Source organism: Phanerochaete carnosa, assembly GCF_000300595.1.
Source record: "Phanerochaete carnosa HHB-10118-sp unplaced genomic scaffold PHACAscaffold_1, whole genome shotgun sequence".
NCBI classification, from domain to species: domain Eukaryota; kingdom Fungi; phylum Basidiomycota; class Agaricomycetes; order Polyporales; family Phanerochaetaceae; genus Phanerochaete; species Phanerochaete carnosa.
In genome coordinates this window covers 2,897,749-2,913,323 of record NW_006767628.1, presented here as the reverse complement: position 1 = coordinate 2,913,323, position 15,575 = coordinate 2,897,749, and the positions used below count along the sequence as shown (strand labels likewise).

General features: G+C 54.3%; 3 protein-coding genes across 3 annotated transcripts in view; all 3 read left to right on the top strand.

The window, feature by feature from the left end:
- PHACADRAFT_247222 (uncharacterized protein) overlaps positions 1–1,246 on the top strand; it is a 2,178-nt gene extending 932 nt beyond the window's left edge. The window contains exon 3 of the mRNA XM_007390347.1: positions 655–1,246. Within this exon, the coding sequence (XP_007390409.1) occupies positions 655–1,136 (482 nt within the window). The 3' untranslated portion in view covers positions 1,137–1,246. The remainder of the gene's footprint in view (positions 1–654) is intronic.
- Positions 1,247–1,681: 435 nt separating this feature from the next.
- On the top strand, positions 1,682–6,926 carry PHACADRAFT_168316 (uncharacterized protein). Its single transcript, XM_007390346.1, has 3 exons — positions 1,682–4,292; positions 4,348–4,392; positions 4,444–6,926. Exons 1-3 carry the CDS (start codon positions 1,691–1,693, stop codon positions 4,701–4,703), a joined length of 2,907 nt encoding a protein of 968 aa, XP_007390408.1. The 5' UTR covers positions 1,682–1,690; the 3' UTR covers positions 4,704–6,926.
- Positions 6,927–7,785: 859 nt separating this feature from the next.
- PHACADRAFT_204113 (uncharacterized protein) overlaps positions 7,786–15,575 on the top strand; it is an 8,904-nt gene continuing 1,114 nt past the window's right edge. The window contains exons 1-12 of the mRNA XM_007390345.1: positions 7,786–7,807; positions 7,856–8,048; positions 8,100–8,120; positions 8,173–8,249; positions 8,302–8,321; positions 8,375–10,481; positions 10,536–10,732; positions 10,792–10,928; positions 10,983–11,186; positions 11,239–11,769; positions 11,823–14,231; positions 14,370–15,154. Of these exons, the coding sequence (XP_007390407.1) occupies positions 8,866–10,481; positions 10,536–10,732; positions 10,792–10,928; positions 10,983–11,186; positions 11,239–11,769; positions 11,823–13,289 (4,152 nt within the window). The 5' untranslated portion in view covers positions 7,786–7,807; positions 7,856–8,048; positions 8,100–8,120; ... (1 more) ...; positions 8,302–8,321; positions 8,375–8,865 and the 3' untranslated portion in view covers positions 13,290–14,231; positions 14,370–15,154. The remainder of the gene's footprint in view (positions 7,808–7,855; positions 8,049–8,099; positions 8,121–8,172; positions 8,250–8,301; positions 8,322–8,374; positions 10,482–10,535; positions 10,733–10,791; positions 10,929–10,982; positions 11,187–11,238; positions 11,770–11,822; positions 14,232–14,369; positions 15,155–15,575) is intronic.

Sequence of the window (15,575 nt, the reverse complement as noted above, 5' to 3'; positions counted from 1 at the left end):
CTCCGCACCTGTGGGGTATATAGGCTGGATACGTGCGCAGCGGGCAGGGACCTGTCCTTCACTTCTCACTGTCGACTCATCCTCCAACCACTTATCTTTACCCCGTACGATCATGCAGATCTTTGTTAAGACCCTTACTGGCAAGACTATCACCCTCGAGGTGGAGTCTTCTGACACCATCGACAACGTGAAGGCTAAGATCCAGGATAAGGAGGGGTAAGTGGCGGCTTGCCCTGGTTGAAGGTTGATCTTATTGAGAACGTTTCAGAATCCCCCCTGACCAGCAGCGACTCATCTTTGCTGGGAAACAGCTTGAGGATGGCCGCACGTTGTCCGACTACAACATCCAGAAGGAGTCGACTCTCCACCTCGTCCTACGTCTCCGTGGCGGCATGCAAATTTTCGTTAAGACCCTCACGGGCAAGACGATCACTTTGGAGGTCGAGTCCTCGGACACGATTGACAACGTGAAAGCGAAAATCCAAGACAAGGAGGGTATTCCCCCCGATCAGCAGCGCCTCATCTTTGCCGGCAAGCAGCTTGAGGATGGCCGTACACTTTCGGATTATAACATCCAGAAGGAGTCTACGCTTCACCTTGGTACGTATACTCGCGACGTTGCCTAGTGATCGGCCTCTAACGTTCGCACTGTAGTCCTTCGTCTCCGTGGAGGCATGCAGATCTTCGTCAAGACGCTTACGGGCAAGACGATCACTTTGGAGGTCGAGTCTTCGGACACGATTGACAACGTGAAAGCGAAGATTCAGGACAAGGAGGGTATTCCCCCCGATCAGCAGCGCCTCATCTTTGCCGGCAAGCAGCTTGAGGACGGCCGAACCCTCTCGGATTACAACATCCAGAAGGAGTCCACGCTTCACCTTGTTCTCCGTCTTCGTGGGGGTATGCAGATCTTCGTCAAGACCTTGACTGGGAAGACGATCACTCTCGAGGTCGAGTCGTCCGATACGATCGACAACGTGAAGGCGAAGATCCAGGATAAGGAGGGTATCCCGCCTGATCAGCAGCGTCTGATTTTTGCGGGCAAGCAGCTTGAGGATGGACGTACTCTTTCAGACTACAACATTCAGAAGGAGTCTACTCTTCACCTTGTCCTCCGTCTCCGTGGTGGTCAGTAGACGCTTCGCTGGCGAGCTCTCGACGTTGCATATTTGTACTTCTCTTTGGCGTGACGCCTCTACTAGTACTGTATCATAGGTCTCTTCATCAATATCGGATTATAACATGGACGAAGCGTGCGCGTGAGTCTGTCGCCGGGTTGTCAGGCTCGGCGGCCCGACGTGGTGCGACATAGCTGGGCGCCTGTTTTGTGCCCCTTGCTCCGTTTGTAGTCATGTCGCCCTGCTTCTTAGACGGACACAGTCCACCATCGTTCTCTTGTGCGAGGTATGAATATTTGTTAGTTCTGCTTCCTTAAGAGCGGGTCTCTCACCTGACTCCACCCCCAGCGCCCTGACGAGAAAGCCCACTAGAGTTCCCTATAGACACTATCGTGGGCATATGGCCGCTGCGGAAGGGTGTAGACCTCAGCTCCCCCCGTGCGCTAGTCTCAGACAAGACATTGACCATTCTTCCTCCATCCCTCTCGTACTACCGCGGGTCTCTAGGAATCGAAGTACGTTTTAGCACGGACACAGGAGAAGACGTTGATGCTAATTCATTTGCGTGCAGAATGGATGTTTTCATGACCCACATCGGCTTCGGAGTGTCGAAAGTCCAGCTGAAGGTTGAGCTGGCACGGGTCCTTCATAGTCCTGAGTATCGCCACAATCGAGGGATCCAGTTCCCAATGAACCTCGAAGTCGTTATCCACAGGAAGAAGGGCCAAACTCCTTTCAGATCGGGTCTTCTAACAGTACCCACTGTGGCCGTCGGAGAACAATTTCTTCGGGATTTTGGTGGGCCAACGCCGCCTCGCTCTTTGGTGCTAGGAACAAGGATTAAGTTTCAGCCTAGCAACAAGCCGCCTCGCTCCCACGTGCTAGAAGAAATCCGTCGCGTCCCCTACGCAGACCCTCGCGAGGAGGAAGATAAGCGACGAGTGGCGTCTGAGCTACGAGAGAAGACGATCGCCCTTCACACCGTCCAGTTTGGATGGGAGTGTCGTGATAATGTTTTCTCTATCGAGTGGGAGCGCGTCTGCGATGCTCGATGCGATCTTTACTATCACGACGAGCGTAGGGAGTTTCACATCAAGCTCTACCAGGGATACGAGACGAGGATCATATCGATCAAGGCATCCCATATAATGTGGACTTCTGCCGGCCTCGACAAGACGACGCGGCCTCCCCTCGCTGTCCTATTCCTATCGCTTAATTATCCTCCCGCCTACGAAACTGAATTGTCCCAGATTGACATGGCTATCCATCGTATGGAACTCATGGGAATCTCGGACAGTTCAGATAATCTGGGGGGCGCACCGCTTCTGCTTCCGGGCTCTGCAACGCGCAATCGCTGGTCGTACTTCGAGGACAGCCAGATACCCTTCACGCCATTTGTTTCAACCGCGATTCGCCTCGCTTGTCGTAATCCCGAAGACCTCGCGCTTTACCACAACTTATGCCACCATGCACACGTGCAAGTAGACGACTATCTGTATCCTGTGGAGTACCGCGAGCTTTTTGCGCCCGATGTGCAGGAGAGCTACAAGGCATGGGTAAAAGGATTGCCGTGGAGGGTTGCTTTCCAAGTCGAAGCTCTAGTACGAAGCATTCTTATCGACATGAAGGAGGCTCTGGGCCTACGTGCGAAGATCTCTCGGATGCTACGAGCCAAAGGCGAGGCACACGCTGCCCTGTTCCTTCGTCACTTCGCAACCCAGGCGAAGATGTTTGGGTATACGGACGACTCCCACAGCCCTACAGAATCCATAACAGATTTGTTCTCTCGTTGCGAGAGAGAATACGCGCCTGTTAAACGCAAGCGGCTTCGGGGACCTCCCAACCTGGACACTTTCGACTGTCTGCACGTCACTGTCACCCCAACCACCCATCGTCCCGAAGGACCTTACCCCGAGCGTTCAAACAGGGTCATGCGAACGTACTCGAACAATCACGACTGTTTCGTTCGAGTCAACTTCGTGGATGAGACGGACCTGCAATTTCGGTTCGACCGTGAGGTTGACGGTCGGGCGTTCATCAAGCGTCGAGTGGGAGAGGTACTCGCTAACGGGATAGTTGTCGCCGGACGATACTTCGAATTTTTGGCCTACTCGCAGTCAGCGCTGAAGGAGCATGCCGTCTGGTTCGTGAAGGAATTTCTTCTTCCGGACGGCACTGTAGTCAACGCGTGCACAATTATCGCCGGCCTCGGCGACTTCACTCGTGATCGTCAGCTCATCTATTGTCCAGCTCGTTACGGCGCTCGCATATCGCAAGCCTTCACGGCCACCGATTCTTCTGTCACGGTTGAAGCAGAAGAAGTAATCGAGGTGCCTGACATCGAGGATCCGACCGGGACCTGGTGCTTCACAGACGGTGTCGGTACTATGTCAGTGCGGCTGGCCCGGGAGATATGGAAGGTACTTGCTGCTCGTCGCCGAGGTTCCAGGTGGCAAACGTACCCGCGAGCTCTGCAGATACGTTTCCAAGGCTCCAAGGGCATGCTAAGTGTCGACCATACCCTGTCTGGTCGGGCCATCTGTTTACGTCCGTCCATGATCAAGTTCGAAGCTCTAAATTCGAATCAAATCGAAGTCGCTCGCGCATTCAATCGGCCGGGACCGTTCTACCTCAATCGACCGCTGATCATGATCTTGGAACATCTTGGTGTGCAGCATGAGGTCTTCCAGGATTTGCAAGATGCGGCTGTCATGGATGCACAACAATCCGTGGAATCTCTCGAGAAAGCGGCTCGTCTCTTGGAGACATTCGGTCTGGGAGCTTCATTCCGCCTGACCTCAGTGTTCCTTAGCCTTCACAAGCTTGCTGTTGGTCCTCTAACCGAAGACAATTTCTGGCGGAAGATGATGGACTTCGCTGTCAATCACGTCCTCCGAGAGCTGAAGCATCATGCCCGTATTCCAGTCCCAAATGCCTGGAACCTCGTTGGTGTCGCCGATGTTCACGGATACCTCGAGGAACACGAGGTATTCGGCTGCATCTATCCAACAGACGGTACAGGGCCGATCTACCTTGACGGTCGGGTATTGGTCACTCGTTCTCCAACGATTCACCCTGGCGACGTTCAAGTCGTTCAGGGGATTGGACGTCCGCCGCCTGGCTCGCCGTTCGAAAGGGAATCACTACGTAACACACTCGTGTTCTCTGTAAAAGGTCTGTTTTACTTAGAAACCATTAAGCTATCTGCTCATTGATACCCGGGTGATAGGTACTCGTCCTCTACCGTCGTACCTGGGAGGCGGAGATTTGGATGGTGCGTCGTATCCGCGGTCCCCTCGTGATTACTCGCTCACATTTGATCTAGGCGACGAATACCGCGTGACAATGCTCGATCCTCTTCTACCGCCAAGGACCTATCTGCCAGCTAGCTATACGCCCGCTGAGAAGAAGCTCCTGGATCGACCGAGTACGATGAAAGATGTAGCAGATTTTGTAATGGAATACATCAACAGCGACGTACGTGTAAATTCTGTCGAAAGCCTGTTTAAGAATAATCGTCCATCCACCAGACTTTGGGAATCATCGCATCGACATGGCTTATTATTGCGGACCAGAGTTCACTAGGGATATTCGACCCGGACTGTTTGACACTAGCTGCGTTACATTCCGATGCTGTGGACTACCCCAAGAGCGGTCAGCCCGTTCCCACATCAAAGATCCCCAGGCTTAAACTCAAGACCAAGCCGGACTGGAATGCTCCAGAGACAATCACCACTGGGAATGGCGGCAAGTACTATAGAAGCGAACGCGCTATCGGCAAGCTCTTCCGCAGCATCGATCTTCCCGCCGTAGAGACGATTCGTCGCGAGCAGAGGTCCCAACGTCGGCGGCTGGGTGAGCAGCAGCAAGCGACTGTAGAGGACATCATCTCCGAGTTAAGCGAGGACATCTACGACGACGATAGTCCCTTGCACGTCGCGCTTGTCGAGCGAGTTACAGGGTTCATTACGCTCGGCAGACACGACGAATTCCTCATCGCTGAGATCTGGGAACTCTACCTCAACTACGTCTCGCAGCTGCAGACGATCTGTGCCGACCATACGCTGTCCCATGAACGGGGCGCCATGCTCACAGAGGAAGAAACCGTCGTCGGCACCATCATGGCGAAGTGCTCGCAGCCACGGAAGCGGAAGGACCTCATGTCGAGGCTGAGAGAGCAAGCAACCACCCTCGTTGACGGTGTTCGATTCGATATGTCGGGCGAGGAGGGAACCCTGCCAGAGATGTCAATGGAAAGAGCATGGGTCGCTTTCCGTATTGCTTGCATTGAGGATGAGGCATTCGGCGCAAGGAGTTTTGCGTGGATAGCGATGGGTGAGATATTCGACGCCATCAGGGTGATAGAGGAATCGGAAGGGCTGTTTTGAATGGGGTGCCGTATCTATAAACGAGATCTTCGCGACCAACAATCCAATGTATGTGTAATACTAGATGTAAAGAAACACTATAAATACAACCATGGAAGAGAGAGACCAGGCCACGCGACTATGACTTTGTCTGACGCTTTTTCTCTTTCTTGAGGTGTATCCTCTTCTGCTCGAGGTTTTGACGCTGCAAGATATATGTTAGTGACGAAAACGCTCGGAGCAGATAGTAAATGCTGACCTCCGCTGCACGCTTCTTCTCGCCGTGCTTCATGCGTTCGTACAGCTTGCGCTGCTTGTTGCTCATCATCATCTTGTTCATATCCTCCTCGGCGACATCCTCGGGCTCCTCCTCCGCAGTGCGGACTTTCTTACGAGCCTTGCGAGCCTCCTTCTCAAACGCGCCGAAGTCGATGCCAGCAGCCTCTGCCTCCAGCTCAGCAGCGCGCAGAGCAGCTGCGTCTTCTGCAGTCGCAGCCGCCTTGAGAACTGCCTTTTCCGGGGCGTCCCCCTCGTCCTCCTCACTACCCTCGCTTCCGGCTTCTTCCTCTTCCTCGTCCTGCATTTCGGCGTTGTCGATCAAGACGCCAACAATCGGGTCGTAAGCGTCTGCTCTGTCCTGGAAGGGACTCAGATGAGGCGGCAGCGTCTTACCCTGGGCATACGGTTCCTCGAGAAGGATCTTCCCTGCGTTGATGCAGTCGACGACCCACTGTGGCTGAACAAACTTTCGCCGTTTTCTCCGTGCGCGTTCCTCCTCGGACTCGTTCTCCTTCACGATAAGAGGTCGATCAATGATAACGTGAGTAATTGACTCGTCATCCTCTTCGAACGGCGAACCAGAGCCAGAAGTTGTCGGCCAACCGATGCGACCACCGAAGGAGCGTACAAGGAACTCGAAGATCGGCCGCGACGTCTCTCGTGACAGCAGAAAAGTATAGAGGGAGAAGAGTTGCGGTGTTTTGGATTGTGGGAGGGAAGAGAGAGTCTTGAGGGTAGGAAGGGCGGCTGCCTCGTCCGGATTAGTTTGCGAAGGGTGAGCAACGAATTCCTCGTCAACTTCGGAGTCGATAGCATTGACGTCATCTTGCATCTCGACATCTTTGTCGCTTGAAACTTGGCCAGCGATGCTCTTGATCGTCTGCCGCACGTCCGAAGCAGAGATGCGTTTACCGTCAACCTCGACTTCCTTCACGTTCCTGAGAACAGGTGCCTCGACAGTACGTTTAATCTCCTGCAGATTAAACGCGCCAACACCAGCACCACCTTCATCCTTGCCAGTGTCCAGCGGTGGCGGATATACCAGACCTGCATCCGTATACAGCTTGAAGAAGACAAACCCGAGCAGGGTCTGGTAGAGTTCCAGGAAAGTCAGCATCACACGGATATCGACGTCAGACGGAACCTGCAGAACAAAAAATGAATACAACATGAAGTGACAAAAATACTGCGACGCACTGTTTGTGTGAACTGATATGGCACGAGCCATGTTACAGTTTGGTCGAAAATTTCAGCCTGGAAGTAGACGCCTTTAATGGACAGGAAGGCTTTGCGCAGTGAATGTGTGTGTATCACGTAGAGCTGCCATTCGGCGGCAAGACGCGCACAATTTTCGATCAAGGAGGGAGCGACTTTGGCGGTGGAGGGAAGGGAGGCGAAAAGAAATATCATGCATAGAGCGTCGTCTATGTCACGGACAGCATCCACGAATGTCGGATATCTGAAGGTTCGTCAAGCAATGTCTGGCTGCTATACAGCAGCGTCCACGCACCTCTCTTTGATAATGTGGTCTAGACGATACACCGGCTTGTGCTCCTCCAAGCTTTTCGCGCTGCTCCATTCACCCCGACCTAGTGCCCGAGCAAGCTTCTTCGCGAAGGCCTTGTGCTCGCGCAGCTTTGTTAAGACTGGCTCATGCGCGAGGTAAGCAATATCCTTGGCATAGTAGAAAGACGTCGGTGCAGATGAACCCTTGTTTGCCCGCTTCCTGTGTCGAGGCTCACGGGGGAAGATACCTTACTAGAATAGTTAAGTTTGAGCACCCAAAGCACAGAACAGGTACTGCTCGCCTTTGAGGATACACAGCCTGCGGAAATCTGCGAGCGAGCACTGCAACTTTTTTATGGCAGCAGTCCTGGTAACATAGGCCTTGGCTGCACCAGCCTTTCCCTTCTTTTGAAGGCGGCCCATGGCTCTCGAGAGTTGAGTGCAGACAGAAAGGATTAGACGCCCTAACTTTTAGGACGGTGTTTGGTCTGGACAAATAACGCCTGCTGCTTGACCGCTTCCACACCTGAACATGAGGTATGTCTTGTGCTCCTCCTGTTGGACATGGTCGCTGATCCAGCACAGTCAATACGTCCACGTCCCAAAGTCCGAGCTGGACGAGGCTCAGCTCCGTGCACTCGAAGAGCATGAGATCAGCCAGGGTCCATTGTCAGTACTGCAGCAGGCTGTTAGGAATCATGCCCAAGTCCTCATTTCCCTTCGCAACAACAAGAAGCTACTCGCCCGTGTGAAGGCATTCGACAGGCATAGCAATATGGTATGTTTCAGTAATGTATCTTCGTTGCCTAACTATTTATTCTTGCCCTAGGTTCTCGAGAACGTCAAGGAGGCAAGTCAGATGCGGCCTCGTATCTTGAATGGTCATACTGACTTCTCCGCAGATGTGGACCGAAGTGCCCAAGGGCAAGAACAAAAAGCCGGTCAACAAGGACCGCTTCATTAGTAAGATGTTTTTGCGGTAAGCCTTGAGTCTATTACCGTCGAAACTACAATATTGATTGTCGCTGTAGAGGAGACTCGGTGATTCTCAGTGAGTAGCCCAATATATAGTCTATGTCCCCGTTAACTGAGTTGCTGTCGCAGTCTTGCGGAACACTGCATGACGGATGTTTGTTATGGCTTGCTCAAAGCTGGCTCCCGGCGGACGAAGCAGTGGCTATTTGGGAAAAATATAGGCTGCAGTACAGATACACTGTGGTTCCCTGCGCGCCGTGCGTATGATCTATCGACTGCTCTGCATTCTGGCTGTGACTACCCTGTTGAAGTACAGGTGTGCATACGTACAATGAGATACTTTTAAACTCTCCGATATCGTATACTTATATCTCCATCCGTGTTGCCTGGTATACTTGTAAAATTTTGTGCTCTGTCGCTGTTGTCTTGGAAGTGAATGTTCTTCTGTAGTCGCTGATATAGTGTGTCATTTCGGCGCTTACCAGTAATGGTCGCGACCCTGTCGGCGGACTCAGGTCGTCACTGCTCTTCGCTTCCGTCCACTCACGTCTTGTCTCGCAAACCGTAGTGCAACGTCAAACTGGATTCCCCACTGTTAGCGTTGCCCTCATTGCTAGGCAATGGTAGGCCTATTCCACATAGGCACTAAGAGCTCGCCTTCGCGAACGACCCAGTCGACTGACTCTGCTCGCCCGATGACCCCGCCGCCTCCGCAATATGCACAGAACGGCGACGGAGCGACATATTTTGCGGCGGAAACGACGACGACTACCCATATCGTTACGACCACCCAGACCACCACTCATTTTTTCTCTCTTCCCCTTTGGCGACGTCGGACGCAGCAGCCGACACCAACGACCATTGCATCTCCTACTCCCAAATCATCCTACGCGGATGAAATGGGCATGGCACGCGGGTCTAGCCTACCAGCAAGGGATAAGGATTTGCCTCCGACTCCTCCCCTGGAGGATGAAGCTGGGCCGTCGACGCGTACCAGCAGCAGCCATCCGTCGTTGTCACACACTAGCGAATCCAGGAATATTGATCCCTCCCCAAGCCAGCCATATATTCACCGACATATCCCTCCCAGATCTACCTCCTCTTGCCTCTCACCGCCGGTGGGTGGTGCGATCCCGGAGCCCGCTTCACAGGGCACCACCGCCCTTGCGCGGGCTGCGCTTGGTCTTGGCTTGCCTCCGCTCATGTTCAACGCAATCCCAGATCCCGAGTCTTCTGACGGTTCTAACGCTATCAGCTTTGCGGTATCAGAAACGCGTCCCGAGCGTAAACCATCTATGAGTCTGTCTTCGGCCTCAATCCGCCGTGCGAAGAGTTTCCAGAGGGAATCGGACGAGGAACGGGCGCAGTCTCATGCCGCTCTTCGAGAACGGAGACGCACTCGCGGGCTGTCTTTAGGGCCATTGCTGACTTCAAACGAAGCTGTGAAAGATGAGATGCCTGCAGAACGGAAGTCTCTATCTAGGAAGAGTTCCTTCTGGTCCAGGAAACGAAACGATTCACACGCGCCCCCTCCTGTCACTGCACCTCCCGCTAACCATTTCCTGGAACAGCCATCTCTACCCTCCTTGCAGCCTGTCTCTCCATTCAACATGGAAACCTCCATCGGCGAGTCTGCTGGACAGCGGTCTGATAAATTGGAACTGCCGTCCTCTCCAGACCTGCGACGGAGGCATTCCGAAAAGTTGTCATTATCCCGTCCAGCTGTACCATCCCTAGAGCACGAGAAGTCGGAACCGTCTAAACAAGGACAAGGACAGCGTAGGCAACGAATGAAACGTCCTCAAACAGCAGGTCCTACGGCTCGTGGTTCTCGTGTTCAATCTTCACACTTTCCCGGACCTGTTCCCATTACTGCCGAGCCGGCACAAATGGAGGGCCCGGTGGAGACAACGCCGACTAACGAGATCACGTCGTGTCCGACGTCGACACCCCCCGTCTCCTCGCGCCCTCGCTCTACGACCAATCCGCCACTCCTTCACCGTTTGTCCATCAATATCTTCGGGTCGTCTCCCAGCTCTTCGCCTATTACAAGTCACGCACCCACCGACGATTTCACTCGCTCGCCTTCTACAAGTTTTTCGTCGTCTCGCCCGTCCCCCAAGGTCTCAGTAGAAATCCCGAGACCTCGTCATGACGAGGAGTCGCCCGAACTGTATCTTCAGAGGCTCACGGAAGCTGTCTCAAAAGCTGAAGTCGCAAGTGTACTTGCCGCAACGTGTGTGGTTTTCTTCACGGTAGTCTTATTCTGGTACTGATCGCAAACCTGTAGAGCTGACGAATTCCATGCCAAGGCCTTGCGTGCATATATAGCACAATTTAACTTCATGCACGACCCGCTGGACGTAGCCCTGCGAAAGTTACTGATGGAGGTCGGCTTGCCGAGGGAGACTCAACAAATAGACAGAGTGATGGAAGCGTTTGCAGAACGCTACCGACAATGCCATCCCACTCTTTTCACATCAGATGGTGAGCCTGTCCCTCATCGCACTCTTATGTATAGCTCGACGCTCAATTTATCTCGGCAGATCACCCATACATCCTTGCCTTCAGTTTGATCATGCTGCATACGGACGCGTTCAATAAGTCCAATAAACGCAAGATGACAAAGGCAGATTATATCAAGAACACTCGTTTACCTGGCGTCGCTCCGGAAATTCTAGACGTAAGAAGCCATTGGCTGATCAAACGCACCAAAGCTGATACCTGACGCTTTTAGTGCTTCTATGACAACACGGTTTTCGCGCCTTTCATATTCATCGAAGATCCTCTGGATATTAACGGACAGCGTGGATTGTTGCCTGAAGGGCCAACAGCCAGGCGCATGTCTACTCTTACGTCTTCACCGGGAAGCCTCAGTACTGGCGGATCCACTCTACTTGGAAAGAGTAATAAAGTTGACCCTTATTACCTTATCACTTGGGTACGTCTAAGATACCTACCAATGTTCCTGAAACCGACGATCTCTCTGATAGAATTTGCTGGATGACCTTCGCGTCGACATTCGCTCGCATATACCCCTCACTAGCCCGTATCTCTATCAGGGTACAGGTGGCACATGGAACGAAGACAAGCTTCTCCGGGCATTTGCCACAGCTGGTGTTGTGGAGATCACCTCGGAAAACCGGTACATTGCCTCACCGTGGTTCGGTCTTAACGTTGGTGGAGGGCCTAGCACGGTAGCTATGATGTCCGCGCCGACCTTTCCCGCTGTTCATGACCTTGTTACTTTGACGGTAACAAAGGTCGGACAATTGCTCCGGAAAGAAGAGATCCTTGAAGGGGGGCGGAAGGCTAGCAGTCGCAAGTGGAGGGAATGGAGTGTGCTATTGACGGGCTCGCAGCTGCTCTTCTCTCGTGATCCCAATTGGGCAACCATGGTACAGACCCAATCACATATCAAGAACAGAGCAAGCGCGGCTGGGTCCCACCCGCTGTTGCCCAGGCCGGATGAAATGCTGTCCCTGAGAGATGCTGTTGCCGTCTATGACCAGTCTTATGATAAGGTGAGTAGACTGACGCGGCTAAGATTTCGACCAACGTCTGACATACGAGCTAGCACACGAATACCCTTCGATTGGTCATATCAGACGGCCGCCATTACCTTCTGCAGGCGAAGGACGAGCAGGACTTGAACGAATGGATTTCATGTGTCAATTACGCCTCCACGTTCAAAAGCACCGGTGTCCGCATGCGCTCGTTGGGTATGTCTGGCAAGGATATAGAGCTCACCGGACAAGCCGCTGCTGTATCGCATTTGCGAGACATCCAGCATCGAGATCGGCCATCCCCAGCCTCCCGAATAAAGACTTGGGACGGAAGGACTTCACCTGCAGCGGAGTCGTATCAAACCTCGTCGGAACATACGCGCACTCCTAGCGAGACGACCAGCGAAGAGCCTGTCACTCCTCCCTTGGAGAATCCTTCGGGGCTATTCAAAGCAACCTTTGACCAGGTGAAAGCTGAACTTGCCTCAGGGAACTGGCAGGGACTCGACACAATCAGCGTTCGCTCCGGCCGACGAACCCGCGCTTGCAGTCTTGAATCTGCCTTTCAATCACCTGTATCCCCGGAGTTGGCAGAGGAAGGCCATCGGATACCATCTCGTACGCGCATCATTCAGTCTAAAGTGCACGATCTAGAGAGCAAGCTGGCTGTGCAGCGATCACAGCTCGATGCCGACATGCGTTTCGTCAAGAATGTGGCTATTCTCGCACCGTTTCAGCGCGCCACGCGCGACCGTCTTCAGCTCGCAGTGCAAAATGTTGGCAAGCGTATCATGCAAATTCGCCTAGAGCTGGAGAAACTGAGCTGTCATCGGGATGTCCTCATCAAGGACCTCGAAGCGGAAGAACGCGATTGGGAGCGGACAAAGAATATGGCGCTGCGGGCTGCCAAGCTGGAGCTGGAGCGGAAGCATAGCATGCCTCAAATGTCGTTGTCTGTGCGTATTGACGACAAGGCGTCGTCGCCCATTGGTGGCGAATATCCGCAAGAAGGCCCGTCAACCGAAACCTGGCCTCAGTCCGCGGCAGAGTCGTTCCATTCAGCTCTTGATTTCCCCATCTACTCCGGCTCTGAAGACAAACAGCGGCTGTCTGTCGTCGCTACTCTTGACTCGCCGGCTTCTACTGTTCCTTCGGACGGCCTGTCGTCGCCCTTCCCTGACGCTCCGAGACCCCTGCCGCTTAGCGCCCATAGCTCAATGGACGGCGGTCCCAACCTCGTTGAGACCGGAGAGTCATCTCGGGCAAGCGTCGTACCCGAGACTTTCGAGGAGCAGGCGGAAGAATGGAATAAGACTCGTGCGGCGAAACGAGTGTCTCTGGTCCGCCTTCCGTCTGACCTGCGAATGTCTGTGCTGCTTGGAAAGCACACCCGCAACCAGACGCAGATACCGTCGGAGGATAGTGGCACCACTATAACTCCAGGACGGGCATATCATCCAGCATATCATCCAGCTAGCTCATTGTTCTCGCCGTCCACACGGGCGAATTCAACGATTGACGATGTGTTAGACCATTAATACTTCACTCCTTCAACCAGCGCATTCTTTGTTCCTCGTCCACGTTCATCTCCGCCGTTGTCGTTGCTGTCGCCGTTCTTTTGAGCATCTTATCCTTATTCAATCATAGTTCACAGTAGATCGGTCGGAATACAACCTGTACGCATACTCATTTTGACTACCTCTACAGTAGACAGCCATAGTAGTACCAAGCCATTCTTGTCTCGCTGCATTCTGTCTGCAGAGGCATTTACAGCCAAACTGCGGGGGCTGATGAGATCAAAACGGCAAGTCAGGAACCGGCTAGTAAAATTAATTATCAGCTGAAGCCCCGACGGTGGCGTCGCTAGGCGGCCTGTCGGGAGGGCGTAACCATCGCCCTCGGGCAGCGTCCCTGGGCTCCCGACCATGGTGTCTTGACTCTGCGTAATTTCTCCGCCCTCCTGCCTCTCGCCTCTCCGCCCGCCCCTGCCCTTCCTCTCCCCCGCCCTTACCCACTCCCCTTTCGCCGCCGTCGCTGCGGCCTCTCCGTGCTATCTCCCAGCTCCAAGCGTTTCACTCCCAATTGATCTCTTTCCTTATCACCCTCATCAGATTCTACTCCCATAGGACCTCCTCCAGACGTGTTTGACTAAGTTCAAGCTATGGCGGCGTCCGGCACGCCTCACACACACAAGAGAGGCAGTCTTCACCGACTGTCGCATACCATCCTTTCCCTGGCGTCGCCGCCGTTCTCGCGCGTGTCTTTCGACGCGCAAGGCTTTGGCTCGCGCAAGAAGTCGCCTATCAAGACAAGCCCGACCGGGGGTCTGCCCGCCACATCTATCCTGGCCTCGACGCGCGAGAGATCCAGCTATTACACGCCATCAATTGCCTCTGCAGTAGAATCCCAGCTGTCGCACAGCCCTCTATTGCCCCCGACGCCGCACTGGCCGGCGATTGACGTGGTCGCGCCAGTGCCACCTACGACGAACGAGCTGTCAGAAGAGGAGAAGATGAAGCTGATGAAGAAAGTGCGGAAGCTGAGCAAGGTCCTGGGCGAGGTACCGGTGCCAGCTGCAGACGAGGAGCAGCTCATGCCGCCCGCGGACGACGACTCACCGAAGATGCTTTCGGCAGCTGCGAAGAAGGCGTTCCGGCGGAGCCTGACGTTCGGGCATTCGACGAATGTGGTGCTGCTGGACGCACAGGAGGTGCAACGGGCGAAGTCGGTCGGTGCCTTGCGGCCGTCGTTACATGTCCCCCGGCGGTGTCCGTCAGAGGACACGCTGAACACGCTAGCCACCCCTGGCTCGCCGATCCTGTTTGCGCGTCCGAAGGGTGCCCGGTCGAGCCATGACGTCTCCGAGACCGCCTCTGTGTCTGAAGCGCGCGACCTCAGGCGGAGGGACTCGACCGCCTCGTCGGTGCTCCTCGCCGACCAGAACGTGGAGCAGGTGCAGCGCACGCGCGTGGCGAAGCTCTCGAGGCACTTTGGCACGAGCATTCCGCCCGAGGTCCTGCACCGCGCGACGTCACCGCCGCCATCGAGCTCTTCGGCGCTTTTGCCTTCACCGACGGCGGTTCTTAGCTCGGCTCAGCTCCCGCGACGCTCGTCGTCGCTTCGTCGGGTGCGGCGCCGCCGGCCTGCCAGCCTTGACATTCGACCGATTCCGGGCATCGTACCTCTGCCGCACAGTCCTCCGGGCTCGCCGTCGGAGCAGACGAAACCGGGAGGCAGCTTGAAGCGAAGCAGATCTCTGTGGGCCAAGCGGCCAAAGGAGTATGAGGATGCGATGGTGAAAGACGAGGACAAAAGCGAACCCGAGTTGACCCTGCCGCGGCCAGTGTCGTTGAGCGAGAAGCAACGTGTGTTGAATGTCAAGCGAGCCCGGAAAATGGCGCAGGTGCGTGCTTCTATCATTTCTCATGTCTAATTATCTGACTAGACCGCTCTATCATGTGATCTACAGCTTTTTGGCGACAATCCACCGTCCGCGCTGTTCCAGGTCACGAACTTCGCACCTGGGTTCGCTGAGGACGGTGACGGGACTGGCCACCATAACTCCGACGGCCATCGCTATGAACGTGACTCGCTTGCCACAATCATCTCGATCTCGACGACTTCTCTCTCCCCAATGCTGTCAGCAACGGGCAAGTCGAAGTTGCGCGATTCGTTTCTTACAACCTCCTCCGAGATATCGGGTCTAGTCCTGACGGGGGATGAAGATGAACCCGAGGAAAAGAAGAGGTCTGTGTCCCAAGAGTCGGAAGACATAACAAATCAGGCGCAGAGCTCGACTGTCTCGATCCTGAGTCCACTGCCGG